The following is a 24,822-nucleotide window of genomic DNA, read 5'->3' as shown; positions in this document are numbered from 1 at the left end:
TCCACGTTGGCTTATCCTGAGTTGAGTTCGGGTCGAGTTATTCCTCTCCACACTCTCCTCATACTTGTTGAGGGTTGCTGTAAAGCCAATGACCCAATGCCACGGACTGGGCTTATAACATTTTCCAACTGACATTAAAATGTGATTTAACTGCTTTCTATCTATAGTAAAAAAATACTAAGTATCTAGAACTAGAAAGCAAGTAACTGAATTAAAGTTATCTGATAGGTTCTGATGAGTTTGGTTGTGACTGGATGTGATATGAACAAACAGAATTAAACAGAAGTGTAACGCAGCACCGTCTTGAACAAACATACTCATCAAGAAATCCAACACGACCAAATCTATGAAGTCCACCAGTCTTGTGCCTTTGTCATACGGAGGGGTCTTCTTCACGTTCACGCAGTAATTAGGATCTGTTTCCCATCTGAAACACATGGAAAGTCATATTTTCCAAAAACCAACACTTCCTCAGCATTAGGGCAATCGTGGAACAATTCTGCCAAAAAAAAACAAAAAAACTCTGAGTTTAATCCCAAGGGATATTTTTAAATAAATCTTTTAAAAAATTCTAGAAAAACTTGGAAATTTCAGAGTTTCAAAAATTAAAAATGTCAGACTTTTGAATCTCGGAAAATTTCCAAAATGTCGAAACATGTTTTACTCTACAACCAAGTTTTTGATAGAAAAATTCTGAGATTAATCTCAAAATTTCAGTTTTTTTCTAGAAAATTTTTGACTTTTCATGTGCAGAAAATGTCCTTGTGTTCTATGGAATTTTTTTTTTTACTTTTAAACTCAGAAATGTCCTTGTTTTTTCTAGAACATTTCTGACAATAATCTCAAAATTTCTGAGTATTTTGTCAGAAATGTACTCCTTGTAAATTAATATTCTTCAAAAACAAATCCTCGCTGACTGAAATCGCAATACATTTGGTATGATTTGAAGTTCCTCATTGTAAACAGCTCAACTTTTCCGGGTCTACTTACTGTGCCAGCTTGCTGCGGCTGTATGAGCGTCTCCATGGAGACCTCCAGCTCCTGCGTTTGGCCAGGGACATGTCTGGCAGCATCACAGCCAGCGAGGCCTCCAGGTCCTGTGGGGTTCCACACACCGCGTGCTCCGTGGAGCAGTAGTAGGAACACTGGCCATAGAAGCACACATTGCCCACTAGAGGGAGAAAGAGGCGCACAGACAAGAAAAATAGAGGTCGGTGTTGAAAAAGAGACACCAATGTCAAAGCGAGAAAAAAAAAGAAGAAGAGAGGACTCGCGTGGTTGAAATCCACTTGTTTATATTCAGAATTTCAAAGGCCTTGCAAGCGGGCTGCATGAATAATTTAGGAGTGTGTGTACCGGGGGAATTAAAGAAGGTTTTAGCCAATTTGCGGTCAGTTGTGACATCTTTGATCTCCTTCACCACGTCCACCAGCCTCCCGACTGCAGGAGGGACTCTCCGGTAGCCCAGGATTCTGCAGAGAGATGAAGGGGAGACGAGAAGAAAGACGAGTACAGAAAGGAAAGCAGGGAAGGAAGGGGGTGAAGAAAAGAGGAGAAAGATCTGAGACACAGCGTTACATAACACGCGTTCATTAAGTCAATACATCACGTTGCTGTTTAATTGATGGCACTCACTGTGGCAGCGGGGCGGATTTATGGGCTTTAAAAAAGCAATTCTCTACCTGTCCAGATGAAAGGCCGCAATTTCCGCGTTGTGTCGCTCAAAGTCGGAGAAGTAGTAGAGGTTGTAGTTGGTCTCTTCGTCTCTCTCCTGTCTGTTCGGGAAAAGAAGAACTCAGTTATGCAGGTTCTAGTAAGTTCGACTCAGTTCTTCTGGTTCTGTTTGACAGAATGTGTCTCATCCAACAATTTGTATACAACCCCTAAAGACAGGTAACACTATGCCATTTGAAAAAAGCGGGGCCTGTGCAGTCACAGTCGGAGGCCTTAGACTGCAGCACAATTTGTCTCGCTTTGTACCTTTAAAGATTTCCTGTTGAGTTTGTGCCAGGAGAGCTTACATTTTGAAATATATTTTATCGCCATATATTCTAGGGGTGCACCGATTGCAGTTTTCCTACCTGCCAATACCGATTTTATTTTATTTTATTTTTTGTCTGAAATGTCACTAGAAATACTTGTATACATTTACTTTCTAGGAGTGCCAATAAGTGTGAAGGGGGCACTTTCCATGACACTTCCTCTGTCCAGCAGTTTTCCAACTGCTTTTTTGTGTTATTATTATTATTATTATTATTATTATTATTATTATTATTATTATTATTATTACCATTCAGGGTTTTTTATTCTTCCTTTGCTTATTCTGTCTTTGGAATGCAGCATGCTGCAGCTATATAGCCTCCCTTTGGTGAATGAATAATACATGAAATTGGATTTCCTTCCAACAATGCTCTTCCTTAAATCTGGTGTTTATTTACTGGAGCCATTTCAAGAAGATTACATTTAGTGCAGGCTTTGCTAAACGGTCATTGTGTTTGTCTTGTTCTTTTCATTCTCCAACTCACTTCTTGGGTTTGAACAGAGCTTGTCCGTAGTTGGGAAACGACATTACCAGCTTCAGTTGCGTCCCCCCGGATTTCTGCACTGAAAAACAAGCACAGAGAGCGTTACCATCGCAACACACACACATGCACGCACACGCACGCACGCACACGCACACACACACACACACACACACACAGGTTTTCTGCTGTTTCTGCTTTTCTGGTTTTCATTGAGTCTTTCTTGCTAATTTCCTCCTGAGTTTCCCAAACACATTAATTCCCAATAGTTACATAATTGTTGCAGATGGTTTGCTTTTGCTCTCAGTTTAAAGGTTTGGGATGCTCCCATATTTCTAGATAAACTTAAACAGGAGAGTCTTTAGGTATCCGCAGGTTTGCAGTGCAGTATCTATCCCTAATCGGGACACTATTATTTTAATAATAATGTTCTGGAACGTTTTGGAGTGTGACACTACAGGCTTTGTACTGTGACAGACCAACGTGTTTTTGTTCACTCATCTTTGAGAAACAGTTGAAGTTCAGTCAGATTTGATAGAAAAGAGAAAATGTCTGTGAGCAGCAATGTTCAAGGTTTGACTGACATTCCAAATTTAACTCAAGTTTGGACTTTGACTGGGCCATTTTAAAGAGCAAGGCAAACTGGGGACATAAAGACGCCTGTCAAAAAATACACACATCTTTACGTCACATGCTTGTTATTTTATGAAACGAGCAACACACATCAGCATTTCAGCTCCTGTAGTGGCTTTTCCGTGCTGCTTTGGTAATTCTTCCTCTCTAGGTGCACTGAAGCACCGTCTCTGGTGGGAAAATACTTCAAAAATGTACAAAGTAAGATACATTTTTGAGAAAGAGAAATAACAGATATATGACCAACTATTTTGTTATTTAAGGACATGGGCAATAAACCAAACAAAAAACAAAACATATTGCCTTCAGACTTGTTTTCTCTCCAGACTGGATGTTGAGGTGTGAAATCAAGCTTAGGATGATACTAAGTTAATGTTCAGAACCCTCCCACAGTTTTAGCACGACGCTCAGGAGGAACGTGGCAGATGTCATGGTCAGACAGTAGGGAAGTGAGGAGGGAGGGTGAATGTCCCATCAGACCGTCAGTTCCAGAAACCACACATAAAGAAAACTTCATAAAAGTGTGTGACCCCGCCAGGCTGCGCACATGGCAAAATCTCTTAAGATTGTTGGGGGGTTCAAATATTTACATCGTAAATATTAAATGCAATGTAGTGGTGTAAATAATTTATTTTTGTTTTTCATGACACACTACGCCACTTTTCATAAGTGGATAAATGTGTTTAAGTAAAACTTTACAGAAGTAGCAGTCTGTTCTAGTCTAGCAATTCAGCATGTGCACTAAGGACACCATTTCATACACGTTGCCTTCAACACATGAATGTATCTTTATTTAAACCATTCTATCGTAGTTCTGACTGTATTCATCTCCACCCATCTTCCCATCACCCGCATCCACACAGCATGATGCATCATGTAGGTCTTTGTTTTTTTCTATCCACACATTTTGCATGGAGCTCAAAGAATTTTGGTTTTGCAAGCCATTCCATAAACACTTGTAAGATTGTCAAAGCTTTTTTCTACCATAGCAATGCTTATGCAGAGGATAATTTCAGCTACCTTTTTAAGAAACACTCTGGTCCAGATCTGGATTTCGTGGTCAACCTCGAAAGGGTTCAGCCAAATAATAACAATAAAAAACTTAAGCAATGAAGAAACTCACATGATTGACGTGGAGAAGTTTGCTGCAAAGCCAGCAGCTCGTGTATCCCTGGCGATCATCTGCTGAACCCTCTTCCATCTGAGTTGAACCTCAAAGGTCTCCCAAAGCTTCAGTCTCTCTCATTTGAGAAGAACTTCAAAGTCATCCTCTGTTTGAAAGTCTAGCCCCAACCCTCAGGTGTTGCAGGAATACCAGAACCCTCCTTTCCAGCCTGACTCTTTACTCTCTGCGGCCCCTAGTTTGCCACCACACATTTGGCTAAGAATACCAATGATGTTTCCGTTTAAAATCACAGCGAGGTCTGATTCAAAGGTCTATCCATCTGAATTAAAATCAGTACATTTTTGTTCTTCACTTAAAAATTCAGCCAAGACGCCTGATTGGGTGTGTAAAACAGCTTCAGCCCCTCTGCTTTAATTATTCAGCAGGAGAGCAAAAGAATACTGCATAAATATGGAAAGCCTGCAGTGCACATGCCCCTACCTGCGCTGACGATGCGATGTGTGGCGAGCTGCTGGGTTAAAGGCTCCATGTTGGGGTCACGGTGTGGGTAGAGCTCCCAGCGTGTGATGCCCAGATGAAAGCGTAACCATGGAGGCTGGCTGCTAACGCTGCTGTTCCACTGGACGTTGTCATATATGTCCTGAGTGTCACTTTCCCTGTAAAAATAAAAAAATAAAAAAACACACCCCTAGCAAACAGTTTCGGAGCTGTCATGCTGTGCAGACTTCTACAATACTTTAGGCCTGTGTTTGTCAAATTGTGGTATGACTACCACTGGTGAAACTTGGCTAGCTTTAGTCTTATGGGAAAATACTCCAAAAATCTTCCAGAATGTGAACTGAAAACATCTGCTGGTGGATACTTATGCTGTCGACTATTTGTCTTTGACACATTGGCTTAGATGAAGGAATAATATCACACCCAACCAAGATTTGTTCTGCTTGCCAGCTGGATTTAGCAAATGTTTAACTCAATGACCAGGATGTTAGCAAAACATGCTAATAGCAGACAAACTCTACATTTTAGGTTTTTGGCTTTCAACACGAAAACATGTTCAAATGGAAGTTGCACATATGAGTGGCACATGCAACTATATATATATATATATATATATATATATATATATATACACACTGCTCAAAAAAATAAAGGGTACACTCAAATAACACATCTTAGATCTGAATGAATGAAATATTCTCATTGAATACTTTGTTCTGTACAAAGTTGAATGTGCTGACAACAAAATCACACAAAAATCATCAATGGAAATCAAATTTATTAACCAATGGAGGCCTGGATTTGGAGCCACACACAAAATTAAAGTGAAATGTTCCCTTTATTTTTTTGAGCAGTATATATATATATATATATATATATATATATATATATATATATATACACACTACATATCTGAACTAGGGTTACACAATATATCGGTATCAACGTCGGTATTCTCCGATGCTTCCAATTTTTAAAGTATCAGTATCATTCAGATGAGTAGAACTGGACCGATATTAAAAACCAATGTTGGCTTCCATCTTCTTGCCATTTGTGTTTCAGACGTGGGAGAGGAATGTGACCATTTGGTATTTGTTTGGTCATGTGACAGTGATAGTGATACAGCATAGGATTATGGTTTGTTCAAAAGAACAATGTCGTATAATATTGGCTTTTTTTTAGCTTTATATAAGCTCCTTCTCAGTGCAGTGTGTACTGCTCCATCATGGAGCAGAGATCTGTGTCTGCTCCCTGCAGTCTGACCCATCTGGTAGAATCTCCTACTGTACATGCTAGGAATAAGCTAGGAAACTAAGAAAAGCGTTAGCAAAATTACACATATAAAAGAACATAGTAGATGTGTTTGAGGTTTCATTTGATTCATCTTTCTCTCTCTTCAACCTTGACATTCTCAGATTATTTTCTCTCTTTTAACACTATAATACTGACCACATCTGGGAGCTCCTCTGACTCGGTTTGATCTTTGGTTTCACTTTCATAAGCCAGTCGTCCTCGGGAACAGCTGGCCTGGGCGTGTTGTAGAGCGGATGGTCGAACAGCGCCTTCAGCTTCAACATGTCGGACTCCCAGCGTTCTGTTTGGTTAGCATTTCTCTCTGTGTTGTTCTCCTTCGCTTGTTTGTCTCCTTTCCATGTCAAGCGTTTGTAAGGAAGCCTTTGAACGTTTGCTTTTACTTCCCTTCTCCCGTCTTGATTGGAAGAATCCCCCTGAAGGACATCTGTTGGTGGCTCCCCGTGACCTCCGATCTTCGCCGAGGCATTAGCGTTGCGCGCCAAAACCCTGAACTGCATCTCGGGTGGCAACGGGGCGTCACAAGGCAGGTGAGGGATGGAAAGTGTGACGAGCGCCAGGAGGAGGTGGAGGAAAACGGTCACGAAAGCCAAGGAGAGACAGATTGTCCTGGAGCGACGCCACAGGCACCATGTCATCCTCCTGAAAAGACAGGCAAGAGGGTCAAAGGGATAAGAAATAGCTCAGACACTAAAAGATTCACGAACAATAGTGTCTGAATGAATAAAAATAAACAGCAAAAGCAGTCATACCTCTTTAAACTCTCACATTTCGGAATTACAAAACCTTATTGGATTTTATGTGGCAGAGCAACACAAAGACGTTGGAAAACTTGTGGAGGGGAAGAAAACAATACATGGTTTTCAAAGTGTGTTAGCATAACTGTATGTTCCAATTACCCTAAATCTGGGGTGTCCAAAGTGCAGCCCAGGGGCCATCTGTGGCCCCTTAGATTACTTTTTGTGGCTGCCAGCTGCAGTTTGGCCCATTCATATACAGGCACTGATGGCTAATGCAAATGGAGACTTTTTATTTTTAATCGGGGTCAGGGTTTCACTCAGTCTAAAACTGGCGGGCCACCAGGCTTTACTTGTGCCCCTACCAGGCTTAGTATTGTTTATTTAATTTAGTTTTGTTTTTGTTTTTTTTTGTTGTTTTTTTTAAACAATTGCCCTTTTTATAGTTGGAGTTTAGGTATTAATCTTCCAGTCTTTCAATAACACATAACTATGAAGTGATATTTTCAAATTTCCTGTCAACTTTAAAACAATTTTAACCCAAAATCACACCGAACTGCTGCATGAATGCCCTGGAGCCCCAAGCACCAGGTTTAGCAAGTTTTCTGGGGGGAACACCGGAGGTAAAACAGAAAATAGAGAATGTTAAGTACAACACACAGTATCCGCGGTTTTATAACCAAGCTTTGATAAGGAGTTGAATCACATCTATCCAGAGAATTTTACTGAAAACCTATTTTCTTTTTAACAATGAGAATGGCAAGCATTTTGAAAGAAAGTGAAACAAATCCTGTTTTTATCATTTGCTCAATTGAGTCAAAAACTACTTGGAAAACCAGATGTCTTTCTTTTAATACAGCAAATGTGCCAAATCCTTTCAGGTTTTGAATTTACGATGAATAATATCTCTTACCTACAAAAAAAGGGGGAAAAATCAACTTCACTTGCTTGATTTTTCTTTTTCTTTTATTTTTATTTTTTCGTTGCCTGCGAGAACTTTTTGATTTGACGAATTTGCCCCGCGTTACAAAAGGTTTGGACACCCCTGTCCTAAATAAAACTGACTGCAACCAACTGCCTTAAGAAGTTGTCTAATTATTAAATAACGTCCTCCGTATGCAATTTACCTCAGAAAACAAATAAAGCTGTTCTGTCAAGACCTCAGAGATTTGTTAGAGAAAATTAGCAAACAAATAGCAATGAATGCTAGGAGTTACTCTGGTCAGACACATGGTGGTGGCAGCATCATGCTGTGGATGTCCATGTCTTCAACAGACACAAGTAAACAAACAGAGTTCAGCAGCAGTTAAAACAAAACAGGAAAACAACTGTGAACATGCAACCGGAGCTTCGATAAAATGATTTTGTTCAAATATATTCACGTCTTAGAATGGTCCAGTCAAAGTCCACATCTAAGTTAAATTGAAAACACTTGAAAGTTGTTCTCGCACATGACCTAGTTAAATCTGACTGACTTTAATGTATTATGCAAAAAAAAAATAATTGGCAGAAAAAAGCAAAGCTATAGATACGGAGTAACTAAAAACACTTCATTAATATTTGCAGTAAGTTCTCCAAAATGAATGCCTCCTTTTTCACACATTATATATTCCTTCAATGTAAGAAACTTGCACTGTTTTGTGTTGATTTATCATGTAAAATCCCCATATGCTGCATTGTGGTTGCGATTTGGAAAGCTTTGTAAATGTTCATGTTCTCTGGATGTGTTAGCAAAGCGCCTAATGTTTGAATAAAAAAAGAAAGAGCAACCATGGTGTAGTTAACACTTGAAAAACAAACTTCTAAACCAAAATTGTAATCAGAATTTTAACAAGGTCTTTAAGATTTTTTTTTCCTTCTAAATAATCTTTTAGCGTAAAAAGGCAAGGCATGCTGCAGGAGACATACTCACATGTTTCTTTGTTTTGCGACTTGTCTGCTCATGTCGGCGTCTTTTCCAGACGTACGACCAGACGCTGTGTTGTACCCGGGTTCCATTCATCACTTTTTTCTCTATTTGCTTCTCTAACTTCACAGAACTGCATGTTGGGAGGGCTGCCAGGTTAGAGTGATCTGGGCACAGATCAATACGTTTGCTCATTACTCTTTAAAACTGTTTGTCTTATGTAATGTGACTTTTCTCTGTTTTGTTTGTTTTTTAATGCCTGATACATATGAATTATTGAACACACAACTTATTTCATATTTTAAACCCAACATATAAAGCCAGAAGAAGATTTTCAGTCTTAAAAGAGACATTATTTACATTTGAATGCAAATCTAGTCGATTTAATCTATCGAAGCTTCCGCAGCAACCATTGACAAAACGATGAATATTTTACCACTCACGGTCAGTCTCGCATGCGTACAGGAATTTAAATCGGCTCCATTCACGAACCACGCGCAAACAAAAACTTTGGTTTTTTCCTCTTTGCTGAGCAACTGCAATGACTGCAGCTTTCAAAGCAGCTGCAGAGAAAACCATAAAACCAGCAAAAGAAAGGAAACATTACTTAAAAAATATATATATTATTAATATATATATAAAAAAAAAAAGCATGTAAGCGAAGCAGCTGTCAACCAGAAGAGCTGGGAGACAGAGGTTTCATGGTCTGCGCTGAGACTTCATCAGGCTCGCCAGGCCTCGAGGATCCCTAAAGATATGGCGCTCCTGTGAAGTCGGGCTCTTTAAAGTGTGTGTGTGTGTGTGTGTGTGTGTGTGTGTGTGTGTGTGTCTGCATGTTTTATAACTGTGCGCGTGCTCGCTCAGCCCGCTCCACGTGCTGTGTGTCGTAGCCATGTGACACTCTTGAGAATAAATTGATGAAAAATCACAGCGTGTGACTCATTTAATATCAGCTCAAAGCACTAGACTTGGTTTTCTTCCTCACAGTTGGTCACATTCATTCATTATTCACCGACATTTGTAAAGAAACATCATAAATGATGTTGGGTAACAACATGTTATGAATGCAAACTAATCGAAACCACAGGAGATTTGAATAAATATACCATTTAAAAACAAACAAACCATAAAACCAACAAAATTGAAGGACTCACAAACACCTCCTCACCTCGTAGGACTGTGAAAACAGCGCGAGAACTCGGTTGGTAATTATCTCAGTGTTTGCAAAAAAAAAAAACAAGTCGATATCAAGAAGAGAAATCTATGGGCTTAAGAGTTTCCAGCAGCGCTGGGTTTCTGTGTAGGATAACCAAATATGAGCAATGAAATTTACACAGGCACTTCTAGAGCTTCTAGAAGTGCACTAGAGTTTAGTGCAAATAAAAAGTAGCCATTGAAAACTCTTTATTCTGTAATACTATATGGCTTGGTCATGTTTAGGACATGTGACCTGAAGGTCATTGTCATGGCAGCAAAGGAGACGCCTGTGGGTGGCCAGCAGCAACGATGCAAGCTGATAAAGTGAAGGATGCCTCAAGTATTAAATCAAGTGGAGTTTACTTGTATTGGACATTTCAGCAAACAAACAAACAAACAAACAAACAAACAAAAAAGCAGTTCAAAGTGTTTTACACCATAAAAACATAAGACAGTTATGAAACAAGCAATAAACATTGCATTTAGTCTAATGCCATCATCAAAATTATCAAGCAAATACACATCAAATATTGATCATTGGTCCAGTTGTCATTAATCAACACGAAACAGGTGGAATTTTAGCTTTTTGTTTAAAGGGACGCAGCGTTTTGTCTGTTCTGCAGTTTTCTGGAAGTTTGTTCTAGATTAGTAGGCTAAAAAAAATAATACAATGCCTGTTCTATGAGCCAGTTTAAGGACTTTAGAACTGAGGTGATCTGCTCCACTTTCCTAGATTTAGTGAGAACACCAGCAGCAGTGTTCTGAATCAACTGCAGCTGACTGACTTCTCTTCTAGGACTCCAGTCCTGGAGAGTCGCTGTCCTGCAACCTTTAGATGTGCCTCTGCTGCACCACACCTGGATAGAATAATTAGGTCATTAGCAGGACTCTGGAGAACTTATCTACACAATAAGGAGGCAATTAAGCCATTTGACTCCAGTGTTTTCTACCTAAAAACATTTGATGTAAATCCAACCAATAGACGGTGGCTTCCATTGAGATCCTTGGTATGTGTTGAATATGCATTGACAGGCCACAGCAGTATGCATACTGGTTGTATGGTGGTTTGAGATATATTTTGAGACGTAGCTCAAACCATCATACAGCCAATGTGGTTCTGACAGTAATCATAAGTATTTTATTGACTGTGAGAGGAAAACATACAGCTTCAAGGCCTGGGTTGACATCTGAACCTAAGACCTTTGTATGGCAAGAGGAATGGCCGCCTTCTGACACCAAAGCTTATTTTTAAGCCCCTCATATTTATACATGATTCTTAAAATAATTTGACTACACTGATCAAACATTCACTAGAGCTGTAAGTTTTTTGTTAACTTCTCGTTCTGACAGTGGAACTATGAGTTGTGTTATTCATATGATTGCTGGTGAAGTAAGAGTTTTATTTGTTTGTTTGTGTTTCAGTGAATTTCCGAATGATTTATGTTTTACATAATTTTCAAGGTTAAAGCAACAGCATAATGTTAAAAGCACACCATGTTTCATCATAGCCCAAAGCACATTTCAAGTGCAATAGACTGTTCTCTACTTTTTTCACTATATTTTTTTCAATTTGATATGTTTAGAGAAAAAAAGTTATCACAGACATGAGGGTGGGGAGGGGGAATCAATTATAAGATTCGGGCAGAATCAAATCTGCCAAATCAATGTCTTTCTTTCCAGTATTTTATAATTCTTACATGAAATAACCCATGAGTCTCTCTGGAGTCTACTTACTGCTAACTAGATTTTGTCTGCTGCACTCTCTGTCTCTGTGCGCCAGAGACAGAGAGTGATGTATTATAAACAAGCTATGGTAAGTTTGATCCATAGAAATTATTCATCTTTTATTCCTTCCATCTGCCTATTCTTGTTCTTTTATTTCCCTCAATTTCCCCAAAGCTTTCTGTGCCCCCTTTTTTCTCAGTAGACATTGTAGCCAAAAATTTCCACAGGTACAGCTACTCAAATTAAAAATAGCATTTGCCTTATGCACCCTCACAGAGAAAGAGACATGCACATTAATAATGGATTGTGTTTTGTATTTCTCAGTTTAAAAAAAGAATCCCAGTGGTGGCATCCAGATGAAAGATTCATCCCCTCCTCTCATTTCTGCCCCTCTGATGCCTCGAGTCTCCAATTTCTTGGCTGCCTTCAAATAATCTTCTCTTAGCCATCTACCCTCAAAATCTCTTCATCTTCCAACAACCCCTAAAATCAGAATATTCTGGAAATCACCACCCCCTTAATCGCTCTGCTGACTTGTAGGAGTTGGTCTGCCTTGATGCCTTCATCTTCTTTCATTCCCCCATTTGTGCTGCAATAACACACTTGCACTCACACTCTTGAAAGCTCCACACCTCCACTTGTCATCACAGGTGGTCAGGCGGTTGCTAAGATACAACACTAGGCTTTTCTTGCTCGAAGGCATGCTTTGAATAAGGACACCGAAGCAAAACTATCAACAAGTAGAGGACTAACTTTGATACCAGTGCAGACATTTGAATCGGCATTTTGCTTTTCGAGGCCTTGTCCACACGTGGTCTTTTTACGACGACGTAGCGGAGACATTCGTTTTCACCCGATTGGCCCAACTAAAGTGTTCATCCACACTACCGAGTGTTGCTTTAAACATTGTCAAACCCACAGGGGGCAATGTGGGGCAAAGCTAAAACCTATGTCAGCCAATCGCAACCCTTCAAAACATCCATGCCTGGGATTAGTCTTAACCCAAAATTTGAGTAATTGACGAGAAACATTCATTTCTCATTTCTATGGTTTTATATTAAAACTGTATAAAACAGTGGCTGTCTTGATGTTGATGAAATCTTAACCTCCTTCAAATGTGCCAGATCAGACAGTGTTTGGGAGGGGAGAGGCTGCCTCGTCTTTTCAAACCTGAGCAGCAGGAGGTCTTGCTCAAAAAAACAAACAAACAGTGAGACTCCTTAGTCAGCAATGTCTGTCTACCGTCTTGCTTTCAGTCACGGTGGTGAGCTACTGGTGCCAGTGCACATTTATCTGGATTCAGACAACTTATTGCAATGGAGCAGATCAAAACACAAACTTTCTTGCAGGTGAACTTGTCTCTGTATGTTCCAACCAGTTTTACAGAGGACAAATTAGGAAAGACGTTAGTGCAGTTAAGACGTGCAGATCAATCCAAACCTTTGTCGGGCTACCAGCCTCACTGCACACATCATTCTGTACCTCTTTGCTCGGTCATACTGTGTTTTCAGCAGCATCTCCTGAAGCTTGCCTTCCATCTGTAATCTTCCATACATTGCATCCCAAACTCCCTCAAATATACTGGTATAAAACCTTGCATGGAAATCCAATATGCTAAAAATAACATTTGACATTCATTGAGACCGTCCACTGCAAACTGGGAAACAAGGTCATCTGATAAGGATGGAGAATAAGAAACATCATGTAACCAATTACCAAGGCGCATTAATCGTGGTGGCTAAATCAACAGTTTTAAACAATAACAATATACACTGCAATAAATAATGAACATGTCTTGAAGCAAGTTATGACTCCAAACTGAGTCTTTTTTTAGGCTCCTCTAAAAAAAGGAGCCTAACAGCCTAAGCCTGTTCTCACCCATTCTAACCTCCTGTAGTGCTAGCGATAGCTTGTAAGCTGGAACAATAAGTAACACCTGGGTTAACTACATGTTATTTTTGATATCTGTCCTCCTCTACAGCAGTGATATAGCTAACATGTTTGTCAGCATCTCTACTAAGAAAACAATAGATATTTATTTCTGGCTGTCAGCTTAAAATTACGGTTATGCTAACTTCAGCTAGCACAAAGGAAACAGGGCTGCTATTTCTCACGCCAAGAGCACAAAGTTACTCACCCACTGAACATAGTGGCAAATACACTTTCAAACAACAGGTTAAACATTCAGGGAATGTAGATAATAGTACATGATGGATTTTTCAATGAGATAATATCTTTAATTATCCCACTGAACACCTACCTTATCATCTTTGTAGCAACTTAGCTGAATATTAAGCTAGCTATTGTTGTAGTGCTCCATCTTTATATCTATTTATATGACTGCCTATTGAGAGACAAAGGTTTGCTTAGCATATTTTAGTCAAATCAGAAATATTAATATTAGTGAAACAGAATTTGGGGAAAAACAGCAAAGAGGAAGAGAAGATCAGCAGCAGAAATAGAATCATGCAGAGCAGTGTGGACACCTTCCAGCATTTCCCCTACACAGAAATGTGACTATTAATTCAATAAAAGCCCCAAAGAGCCTCTTTCAGAAAGATTTTCCATTCTCTGCACTCACACTGGGGAGAGATTTTCAGACCAAACAAACTAGAGTGTTTTGTGTGACTTTGTGGCTTTCTGCATAAATATTTAAGCACGTGGAGGAGACACAAGGAAGAGGTGGGGCTTTACGTAAAAAGTCTCTGAGGTTAATAATGGATGAGGCCACGCCTGCGATGAAGGCATGTTCACTGACACACTGTTCGCCGGATTAGTCTCGGCGCTGTTACAGTAATTGCAGAATGTAATGGACTCTCCCCGTGAAATAGGTCAACTAGGTAAATCCAGGTGAAAGCTATCAGTGTATTATGCTGGCATCAATCCCATCAATCCCATGGTATCCCTGTCAAACACGCTCAGTCATTACACTCGGGTGTTTGTATGCAGAATTGGGTCAGCGATTGGAAAAGTGGGGCTGTTTGTCAACATCCAAAATCTGGTGAACGAACTTGTTTTTAGCAGAACTGTACCAAACCGTGGAGTTCATGAGCCTTGGATATTCACCCTACATGTTAAATCAATCAAGAAACTATGTTGCCTTCAGTTGCTATAGAAATGCTGCACATATAAAACATGTCTTAAAAGAAACTTGACTTTACAATTTGACGTCTCGAAATTGGCATCCGTCTCTTTAAGGAGCTCCTGCTCTTTCTGACACTCATTGTTTTATCACTACTGCAGAGTAATCTTTATTTGTTCACAATTAACAAATAAAGATAGTCTAAGTGTCCCCACAAAGTTTTGTCGATGCAAATAAACTCACAATAAACTTTGTGGAGCGAGTAAACCACAGTTCTGGCGCTTCGTGCCTTGTGTGGGTGTCAGCAGTAGTTGTTCAGTCTCCCAGAGCTACAGGCGCCTTTTGCAGGTCAAAAGGACAAGAAGCTTATGATTTCCATTTTAACTACTTCCATCAGCATGTACAGATCAAATGTCAATCCCACAGCACAGAAAGCTGAAGCAGAAGACGGCATTCTCCAAATATCACCAAGACTGATAATATGTTTGTCCTCCATTTACAGTAACGCTGTGAGCCATGGACATGCATTTTATCAGAAGCAATATGGAGAAGTAAGGATCTGTTTTTGATTGATTGTAATTCAAACTGAGTGGTTTAACCGATCCAAAACATTACAAAAAAGCCAGTGGATCAACTTTTTCTGTTATCCTATTAAACGTTCTAGGAGAAAAAAAACAATTTAAGCTTCAAAACAGCTGAGATTGAACTAAAGGTTCAGCTTCCAGTTGACAATTACCTACAAAAATGCAGACAAAGCTACAACAGACTTATTTAGACCGCAGCATATTCATGCATTAGAATGGCCTATTCAAAGTCAGACCTGGATCTAATTGTATAAACATGAAAACTAATGTTTAAAGTCACCTGTCATTCAGTCTGATTGAATTTTGCAACAACAAAAAGGGAACAAAAACTACAAAATGCTCTAAATGTATAAAGCTGGTAGAAACAGAGAAACAATGAGGACTTTTAAAGGTTCTGAATTAAGTAGAGAAGAAATCCAGATAATATGGCATGTTATTGGCCTCAGAGATGGCAATAAATTCACCCCAACGTGTTCAGGATATTTGTGATCACATTTAATGCGACTTGCAGAAAAAAGGGTAAGAGATAGTGAGCGCAGAGAGCAGGATGACCTGACCTGACCTGACCTGACCTGACCTGACCTGCGTTTATGGTGATGACACAGAAGTTGGCAAATTCTGCTGATATGTCAACACTGATGGCCTCGGCAGCTTTACTGCTGGGTCGTAAAGCCCTCCTGTCTTTGAGAAGAAGAAAAAAACACAATCAAATAAAGTCACATTTCATCATTTATGGTTTGGCGGGGGTTAAGGGATGCAATTTTTTCGATTGTGCTGCAGGTGGGTTGATTTTGTGTAGGAATGCACATATTTCACAAGCAGTAATAAACAGATTTGTTGAACTCAAGCCATCCTCATCTAAATGGCAGGTGTTTGTGCTTTTTCTCTCTCTCTCTCTATTTACAAGGTCGTTAAAAGCTGAACTGAAATGATTTGTTCTGAAATTCAGCAGCTTCTTGAAACAAGTTTAAAATAAATCTCTCTTCATTCACTGGCATGTCTTTCACACAGTTTTCCTGCTTGTACTCTAAACATTTATAATTAATTTTTTAAATAGTCCTTTGTGTTTGCTTCTTTTAAAAAAAAAGCCGTTTCACATACTGGTATGGTTTGATTTCTGAAGCGCGTGCTTTCTTTTTCAAATGTGACATTTCAACTTAAATACTTCTGTCAGATTAAATCACTTCTGTGATCTGGTCATTCCCCAGATTCTCAATTGGATTATGGTCTGAACTTTGACTTGACCGTTCTAATCTGTGACTCTGCTTTCTGTTGGCGGTTTGTTGACCTCCTGTAAACCCCACCCACTTTTCTAGGTCTTTCTATGCAGCTCCTCCAAAGTCAACATGACTGCTTCACGGAACAGATTTAGCTAAACTGATTCTGAACGACACTCCGGTGGATTCTGTGTAATACTTGGGTAATATCTGAAGGTTACGCTCTAAAATTTCCTGTCTTTTTTCAACTAATTCATAATTACAGGAGAAAATGCTAATAAAATATACTGAAAGTTGTGGCTGCAGCCAAACAAAATGTGAAAAAGTTCAGTGGGTGCGGCAAATTTCACATAAAGAACTATAAAACCAAAGGAGGAAACGCTTTAAAACTAGGAATGCACCGATGTGAGAATTTGGGCCAATATCAATAGCCGATATTTTATGTTGCTGTTTTGGCTGATATTTTTATACATTTCTTTTAAACCTGCCTTTCGACACCTTGGAAGGAAAAAAAAATATTCTGTTGACTTTACCACTGCATTTATAATTCATTCAAACTTCCCAAACAAAAACCACATGACCACCGTCACGCCTCCAGAAACGAATAGCAACAAGATGGAAATAAATATTGATTAATATCAACCTGGTTTTATTTACATCGGGTGATACCGATGTCAGTGACGATATATCATGTATCCCTATTTAAAACTGTGACATTACCCACCAAGGAGGACAAACTCAAGCAGCATATTATTTTCCATGTATCAAAAGTTATTTTTCCTCACTGAGGAAAAATAAAGTTGTATTTAGCAACTTTTCAGAGACAAAAAAAAAGAATCGGTAGCAAAGAGTGGAATTGTCAGGTCAGATCGGTGCACCAAAAAATCTATACAATTATACCTTTAAAATAAACACTTCAAGGAAAAAAATACTCTGACTTCTAATTTCTCTAAGTTTCAGTTTATTGTACAATCAAGTAGGTTCACAAATAATGGTCCATTGCACTGGATCATCATAACTGGCATCAACATGAGACAATCACAATGCTATTGTCACTCAGAGGGGTGATATTAATCAGGCTATTCACACACACACACACACACACACACATATGCACGCGCACACATACACCTCAGCAAGGAGAAAAAGTGAATCAGGTTTAGTGTTTGTTTGGCTCAGGAGACTCTGAGGCCTTAGTCGTAAGAAAAACAACAGCGGTCTTTAAAAAGATGCCTTTCAAGTTGCATTAAAATATGTACACATAAAAATTTTTTACAAAATTTATTGAAAGTAGTGCCGTTGTAGAGAGAAAGACACATGTGAAACGTTTTGGACGACGTGGACGGGAAAATCGTTTAAATAAATGCCACACGAAACTAATGAGGAAAATGGCAATATAAGGTTTTTAAGAGGCGGAAAAAATGTGTGTCCAGCACACACCATTGTGGAAATCAGTCATTTACTCACGTGCACCCTGAAGAAAAAAGAAGGAAGAAGGACTTTGGAGACCCTGGCTGGCTGTGTTTCTTTTTTTGTTTTTTTGTTTTTTTTTAATTACTTGAACATGCAAGCTCAAAAGCATTCAAAATGACGTTCAAGAACAGAAGATGGCTTAAATGAAGGGTAAAAACAATAAAAAATGAACAGTGGTAAAAAAAAAAAGAGGGAAGGAAGCTTTTTTTTTTTTTATCTCTACCAGACCAAAGTGGCAGTCAAACTCTGAAAGGTGAAAGGTGAAATAACGGTATTTTATTCATGAACAAGTACTTCCTTTCTCTGCCACAGTGGCTGGTAGCTCGGACGAACTGATCTGCCGTGGGTGAAACGGAGCCAGCGTCTGGGCCGGCGTCGATTCCCAGCGTGGTGAGCGCGTCGGCGGGGCGGAGGGCACGGAGAGGGGACCGGCGCTAAGAGCACTTCCACACGCAGACAGCCAGGCTCCCACCGAAAAACATGTAGAGCAGGTTCTTCACTTCGTGTGTGACCTCGAAGCCGAAGCCCTCGCCAATCACCACGTGCCATGAGCTTCCAAACTTCTTATCCATGGACTCCTTTATCATCTTAGCCGCGCTCTAGAAGGGAAAAACAAAACAATTACATTTTTTTTCTGCTTTGTTACAGTTTTCTTTTCTTTATTTCATTCACTCAATAACAAATATGAATAGCTTGTGTAACAAAAAATAAATCATAAATTAAAAGGGGCAGAAAGAAGCATAAACTTTATGTTCTGCCTTTTCACATGAACATTACCCAACGAAGCAGCTTATTCAATGTCATAATTGCTTCATTGTAATGCTTTTCTCATTTATTGCAATAACTTCTGGGACAATTTGCCATCCAGAAAAATCTGTTATTGTGACACACCCATTTGTACATAAATATTAAAATATTGTGCTCCATCAATTCATGAAGTTTCATTAAGCTTAAATGTGTAAGTACTGGGTTTGTGTGATTTGAATGGCTAATACCAATATCAAAAACAAAAAAACAGTAACTTCTGGTCAACATCGGAATATCAAAGAACAGGAGAATGCACTCACTTCGTTATTGGTAGCAAATTTCTCACAGGCTGTTACACACAACTCCATGGTCTCAACCCTCATTTCCTCTGGCATGTCTGTGTGCTGGAGAGAAACACGACGTTACAGAGCTTTACAGGCTGGTGCAGGAAAGATGGCAAACCCTCATCTAGTTTCAATGTCAATTAAAATGTTGAATGACACCAACAACATAAAAAAGGGGGAAAAAATGTTTTCTTTTTTTACTATGGAAACATTTTTTCACCATGTTTCACCATATTTAAGCATCTTCACAGATAGTTTGGTGGAAGGAAAAAGTGCAGCTAAAAAAAGGTTCACATAAAACGGGGAATATTAGGCAGTGAAAGCTTCTGCGATCATAACGGAGGCTCAGATGTCTTTGCTGAACATTTCATGGTCGGTTTTTATTGAAGAAACAACGGCGACAGCTGTTTGTATCCTAGTAACTGGAAACAACAGGTGGGAAGATGGCAAAACCAGATCCTGTTGAGCGTTCTTCAAAATAAAATCCTTCCTTTTTCCAAAATAAAGTCACGTTTTGCACTTAAATATGTTTCAATTCACTGGTTCGTAATTATGTACAAACATGTCAAATTTAGCGAATGATAATATCATGTAAATTATCTTTAGCATATAACTGTAAAGTCAAAATAGGGAAGCCTTGAGAGGACTGCGAAGCAAAACCTATTCAAGATAATGCATTTTTGCATTAATGTTTAGTTTTTTATTGGTTTGATGTAATATACTAATGTTTAAAGTCATGTTTTCATTACCCTTAAGTGGAAAAATTGCCATAATTTCAGGCAATTTTTGAATACATGTGAATACTAATTCATATGTGTGTAATTGACCTATATGTAATGTTCCTGATATACATTTATATTTATTATATTAAATTCTGATGTCTAATTTATTGAATGGATCTGTCCAGGATGCTTTGCAGCCCAGAGTGAGGTCTTCACAGTTAGCTCTGGGCTGCAAAGCATCCTGTTGGAGATGCTTTGCAGAAAGATGTTTGTTTTTTTATTGCTCCTAAATTAAGTCAGTTTTAAACCAAAACACGTGGATCTTTTGGAGCTCGTTCATACAGCTTTGCAATGCCTTATTAACAAAAGTAAACATGCATGTATCGAATGTTATTTTTGACCGTGTTTAGGCAAAAATTAGCAGAAGTTTGTAGTGCTGTCTTACTCTGATGAGAGGGAAGCTGTGCAGTCTCTTGTAGTCGGCCTCTTCCTTCTTTCCCTCACCAGTCCCAGCCATTCCGACTCCTGAAATAACAGGTGTTCTGTCTTATTACAGAAATACTAATAATATAAGGAATATGGACTCACTGGGCAACACAGAAGTCAGAGAGAATTTAGAAGCTAACGATGCTAAAACATGAGCCGACAGGTTAGCTTGTAATACTGAGTCTCAACAAGCCAGTAACAATAAACATTACGCACTTGTTTACGGTCTATGGCTTTAACAATGCCAATACAACTGATAATTTGTAAAGCTGGACTGACCGTAACATGTCAATAACAGTAACTGAAGAAGGTTTCACTAGCTAGCTAATTAGCTTAGCTTGTATTTAGAGCAAACAGCTGATGGAGGGGGGTATTTTCTGCCTCTAACTCGTCAAGTTTAAACAAACTGGCTGCAGCATAAGGACTTAGGTCATGTTTTACGTAGAGTGTTGACGTAATGTGTGACTGAAAAGGTTTACGTACCAAACGTTTGTCTGAAGAAAACTTCTCCTGTTTGACTCGCATCGGTTGTTAAGGAGACATCTCAAACATGGTACAGGGAGCAAGCAGGAAACCCCGCCCGTTACAGCCAGGCGTGGTTCTGATTGGTTAAAACGCTGTCACTCAACGTAAAAGTCAACGTAATCAAACCCCGCCCCACTTTACAAGCAAAGCTCTCTTGCGGTTTTCCTCTTTTTCCGTCGTCCCCAAACTTGTAATAAAGTATATATATATATTTTTTAATGTAGTTATTTGAGATAAGTAGAATATATTGTTGTTAGAAAGAAAAAAAAATAAGAAGGAAAGGGGAAAAGGTGTATGCACACGTTCTTTATTTTTCGCCAGGCAATGACATGCAGCTTTTAATGAATCATACTAGCCAGTGGTCGATTTTCTACCGACAATAAAAACATAGCAATGTAATAAAAATTTTCCGCACAAGATTTCACAAAAATATTTAATACTAGTAGCCTTCCCAAAATTTAGAATGAATTGGTATGAATTTTGTGGCATATTATGAACACAGATTTTATTATTATTATTATTATTATTATTATTATTATTATTATTATTATTTAAAATTTAGTGGGGGAAACAAATATTATAGAAGTAATACAAAAGGATGAAACAAAGTAAGTGTGTTGTAGTCTGTATCGCTTTCAGTATCTCTTTTGCTTTCTCAGAGATACTGAAGAGTTGACGTGAGCGTTTATGCTTTTGTGTCTTGTCATGTAATAGTGTGGTACCATTAAAACTGCAATTATCCCAAACTAACACATCAGCCATGATTGATCAACATCACTTGTTCTGCCAGACGGGCCTGCAGGAGAACTGAGCCCAGGTGCAAGAGGGACAAGCCTCAGGTGTGATTTGACTTGTTGAAAGACAGATATTATAATTCATCAACAACAATAATGTTTTTCAAATATTATTTGTCAAAAGCTATGTGCTGTCCTCAACACTATAAACTGAAATCTGTAAGAATTTTCTTTGATGAACAAGTTTCCTTAAGCCAGTGGTTCCCAAACTTTTTCTTCCAACATCTACAAGGTACTTGTTAAGCTTAAGGTTCTGTATTGATATTAGCTAGTCATCTTTTAGCTAACATTAGCTAGTCATCTTTTAGCTAACATTACCTGCATCCAACAGCTTTACTCAACTCAGTCTGTTAGTTTGGGGGAAAACTGTGAAAACTTATTTGCGTTTTGCTGGTTTGCTGCCGTGATTCTAACACAAACCTACGTAGCTCCGCACAGTAGCAGGAGGTCTCCTTCACAGGTGTAAACCCAGCGCGAGCGTCGTAGCGCTCATGTTGTGTTTAAAGGCGGCTCGGAAAAACAGGTTACAACATGTTAACAACGGATTAAACAGTTTTAACTGCTGATAAAAGTGACAGAGGACACAAATATGGGAGGTGTGGAAGCCTCTACTGTATCAAACTGACAGGAATAACAGAGAGTTGGCCATTCTAAGGTAAAAACCCAGCGCATATAGTATTCATGTTTTATTTTTTTTCATCCAGACGGCTTCCCGTGCCCCCCCTGCAATGACACGGCGCCCCCCCCTAGGGGGCGCGCCCCACAGTTTGGGAACCTCTGCCTTAAGCACATCACTCATTTCACCTGCTTCATACAAATGCTCTGTTTGAGCCTCTTGCTCTGCTGCTTTGAACCGCTTTGAGCCTGTGTCTATCACAGTTCTGAAGGAGCTTATTGATCAAACAAAACCTTTAAATTTGCCTGGTGATATGATTCCGCCTCCCTACTATTCCCCTTTTTAAAGATATTTTTAAAACTAAAGGACCTCCTGATTGTTCTTAAAAGCAGTATTGCCACAGGTTTAGTCCCTGGAGCTTTAAAGCATGTTGTTGTCCTGCCTTTGATTTAGAAACGATCCTTGATCAATTTATTATTATTATTATTATTTTAGAACAATCTCTAAACTTTACTTCCATTTAGTAATACAGGGGACAAGGTAATTTTTTACATGATTAAATTAATTTCTAGAGGAAAACAAATCTGGTATTCTGAGGTGTTACTCTGGTTGTAAAAAGATTCACAAATGGGAATCTGCTCTTTTAAGAACTTTTAACGATATATAATTACCAACTAATACTGGTAATTATGTTGCTTTTAAACCTTTAGCTCAGATTCTTGTTGTGAGAGTTGCGTTGGTGTTAAAGGTACAGCCTTGGGTTGGACTGACAATTTTTACGTCCGCATGAGCGAGTTTTTGTTGTCTGCAGTGTCTTGTGACTGCGGGGAGCCTCAGGGCTGAATACTAAGACCCTTTCTTTTCTCTATATCTCCTGTCCTTTGATTCCATTTTCAGGACATTTGCTATTTAATTTCACTGCTATGCTTTCAATAAACATAATTCCCACTAAGTTTATCCTTTGTTGAATTGCCTAAGTGGTATAAAAGTGTGCAAGGTTCTGAATTTCTTGAGGTTCAATAATAATAATTAAAAAAGGAGGTAATATTTTTCTACTCAAGTGGCTCTTGTGACACCCACCATATGAATTGTGACTCTTTAACTCACTGCTTACGGTCTGAGGATGAAATTCAATTAAATTCAATACATAATTTGAGACATAGTTCGGTCTACAAATGACCAAAATCGAAACTGTTTTGTCCAGGTAGGATTTTGAAAAGATCGTCAATTTGCTACCTCACACCTTGGTCATTGTAACATGCTGATTTCTTGACAGAGTTTACCTAGATTTTCTTGAAAAGAAATGGCTTTTTTTTTTAAAATATTGATCTTATCACTCTAGTATTGATCCAATACCAATACTCAACGTGGTATTGGTAGTATCAATATTTAGATCAATACTCCCAGCCTTACTGGACACCATGTGGGGGAAATTAACACCGATTTAAGAGAAATCAATCCAAACATACCCAGAACAGAATGCCGGAAGAAACTAAGAAACTAAACACAACAGAGTGAAGCAATACAACAAAACCCAACAATAACTAAATACGGCAAGGTGTTTTCTATCAGTGATAAACTCTGGAGTACGTAACACAAAACAAAACCAAAACACAAACCCTGGTGTGACAAATGTGACATACCAGAACCCTGACAGTGAATGCGAATTCAATTAAATATATTTAGACTTACTCAATTTTTTGTCTCTTCAGCTCCAGAAGGAAATGCTATTTCTCTTACTTCCTCTTTCCAGCGTTGCTAATGAAACAGGCTGCTGTGAAGGTGCAGCCATTGCCTGGCTAATGGGTCGAGCTGGGCTCAGGAGAAGTCTTGCTGCCTGATTATCTTTTTCAGCAGTAGTGGTGAGTAATTAAGCAGTTTTGTAGATCACAACAGGACATTGTTGGGACTCGAAAGGCTTCGGAAAACTTGGCACACATTAACCACCGTAGGTCTTTTAGGATGACATGTGACCATTCCAGTTTTTGCAGTTTGCCTTCATAAACCAGTTCCACCAGTCTCATTCACTGTGTTCTCATGTACACCTCTGATGAATAGCATTATATATGGAAATCAGGAATCTCCATCAGCTGACTTCTGCTTTATATGACATCAACAAAGCCGTGTGTGTTTATAGTCAATACAACTTTTATTTGCAACACAAATACAAATACAGACTGTATGGTGTTGTGTTTTCAATGACAAACTATACCTAATGTGACACTGACGTCACAACAAATTTCATTTCGAGGTAAGACAAACTCACTGGTTCAAGTCCAATTTAAATTAGGTGATGGAGTCCACTGTCCCATTTTTATTGTGTATATTATATTTTGTGGCTCTGCAGCAACCTCTATGCACTTCCACAAATCCAGTGGCGAGGGAAATAAACGTTAAAAAGTAGATTGTTGTAAGGATTGTTTTTGAAAGGAAATATAAAAATATGCTGAGGTAAGGGAAGAATATACAAAGTACTCTTTCTACTTGAACTTTTCCACATGTTCTGACGCTAAAACAAACTTCAATATCGCCACCTTCCCAAAATAATGGCATTAAGCTAAAGCTATGTTTATAGTT

General features: G+C 38.8%; 2 protein-coding genes across 3 annotated transcripts in view; both read right to left on the bottom strand.

Moving 5' to 3' along the window:
• fam20cl (family with sequence similarity 20 member C, like) overlaps positions 1-24,234 on the bottom strand; it is a 65,142-nt gene extending 40,908 nt beyond the window's left edge. Inside the window, exons 1-8 of one of the 2 annotated variants that reach the window (XM_015017829.1) lie at positions 23,938-24,234; positions 6,229-6,732; positions 4,762-4,937; positions 2,526-2,604; positions 1,683-1,775; positions 1,357-1,472; positions 991-1,171; positions 318-427 (exon numbers count right to left, since the gene is read on the bottom strand). In XM_015017829.1, the coding sequence (XP_014873315.1) occupies positions 318-427; positions 991-1,171; positions 1,357-1,472; positions 1,683-1,775; positions 2,526-2,604; positions 4,762-4,937; positions 6,229-6,728 (1,255 nt within the window). In that variant the 5' untranslated portion in view covers positions 6,729-6,732; positions 23,938-24,234. Of the gene's footprint in view, positions 1-317; positions 428-990; positions 1,172-1,356; positions 1,473-1,682; positions 1,776-2,525; positions 2,605-4,761; positions 4,938-6,228; positions 6,733-8,739; positions 8,848-23,937 lie in introns of those variants that run through there. The other variant, XM_015017822.1, reaches the window with a different exon arrangement.
• Positions 18,214-20,902, bottom strand: LOC106936728 (dynein light chain 4, axonemal). Its single transcript, XM_015017914.1, has 4 exons — positions 20,794-20,902; positions 20,270-20,349; positions 19,079-19,162; positions 18,214-18,610 (listed from the first exon to the last, which is right to left on the bottom strand). The coding sequence occupies exons 2-4, from the start codon at positions 20,339-20,341 to the stop codon at positions 18,446-18,448; spliced, it is 321 nt and encodes a 106-aa protein (XP_014873400.1). The 5' UTR covers positions 20,342-20,349; positions 20,794-20,902; the 3' UTR covers positions 18,214-18,445.
• Positions 24,235-24,822: the final 588 nt, after the last annotated feature.

Source organism: Poecilia latipinna, unplaced genomic scaffold, assembly GCF_001443285.1.
Source record: "Poecilia latipinna isolate Pla-1442-1.1 unplaced genomic scaffold, P_latipinna-1.0 Scaffold77, whole genome shotgun sequence".
Lineage (NCBI taxonomy): Eukaryota > Metazoa > Chordata > Actinopteri > Cyprinodontiformes > Poeciliidae > Poecilia > Poecilia latipinna.
The sequence above is the reverse complement of the archived record's forward strand: the minus strand, read 5'-3'. Positions and strand labels throughout refer to the sequence as shown.

Bases quoted from the DNA above. Each gene is read 5' to 3' on its own strand.
- LOC106936728 (XM_015017914.1), bottom strand. From the start codon at position 20,341: ATGGCTGGGACTGGTGAGGGAAAGAAGGAAGAGGCCGACTACAAGAGA. The intron at 19,163-20,269 runs GTAAGACAGCAC...GTTTCTCTCCAG, and splicing joins ACAGCTTCCCTCTCATCAGA to CACACAGACATGCCAGAGGA. The intron at 18,611-19,078 runs GTGAGTGCATTC...TTTCCCTTCTAG, and splicing joins AATTTGCTACCAATAACGAA to AGCGCGGCTAAGATGATAAA.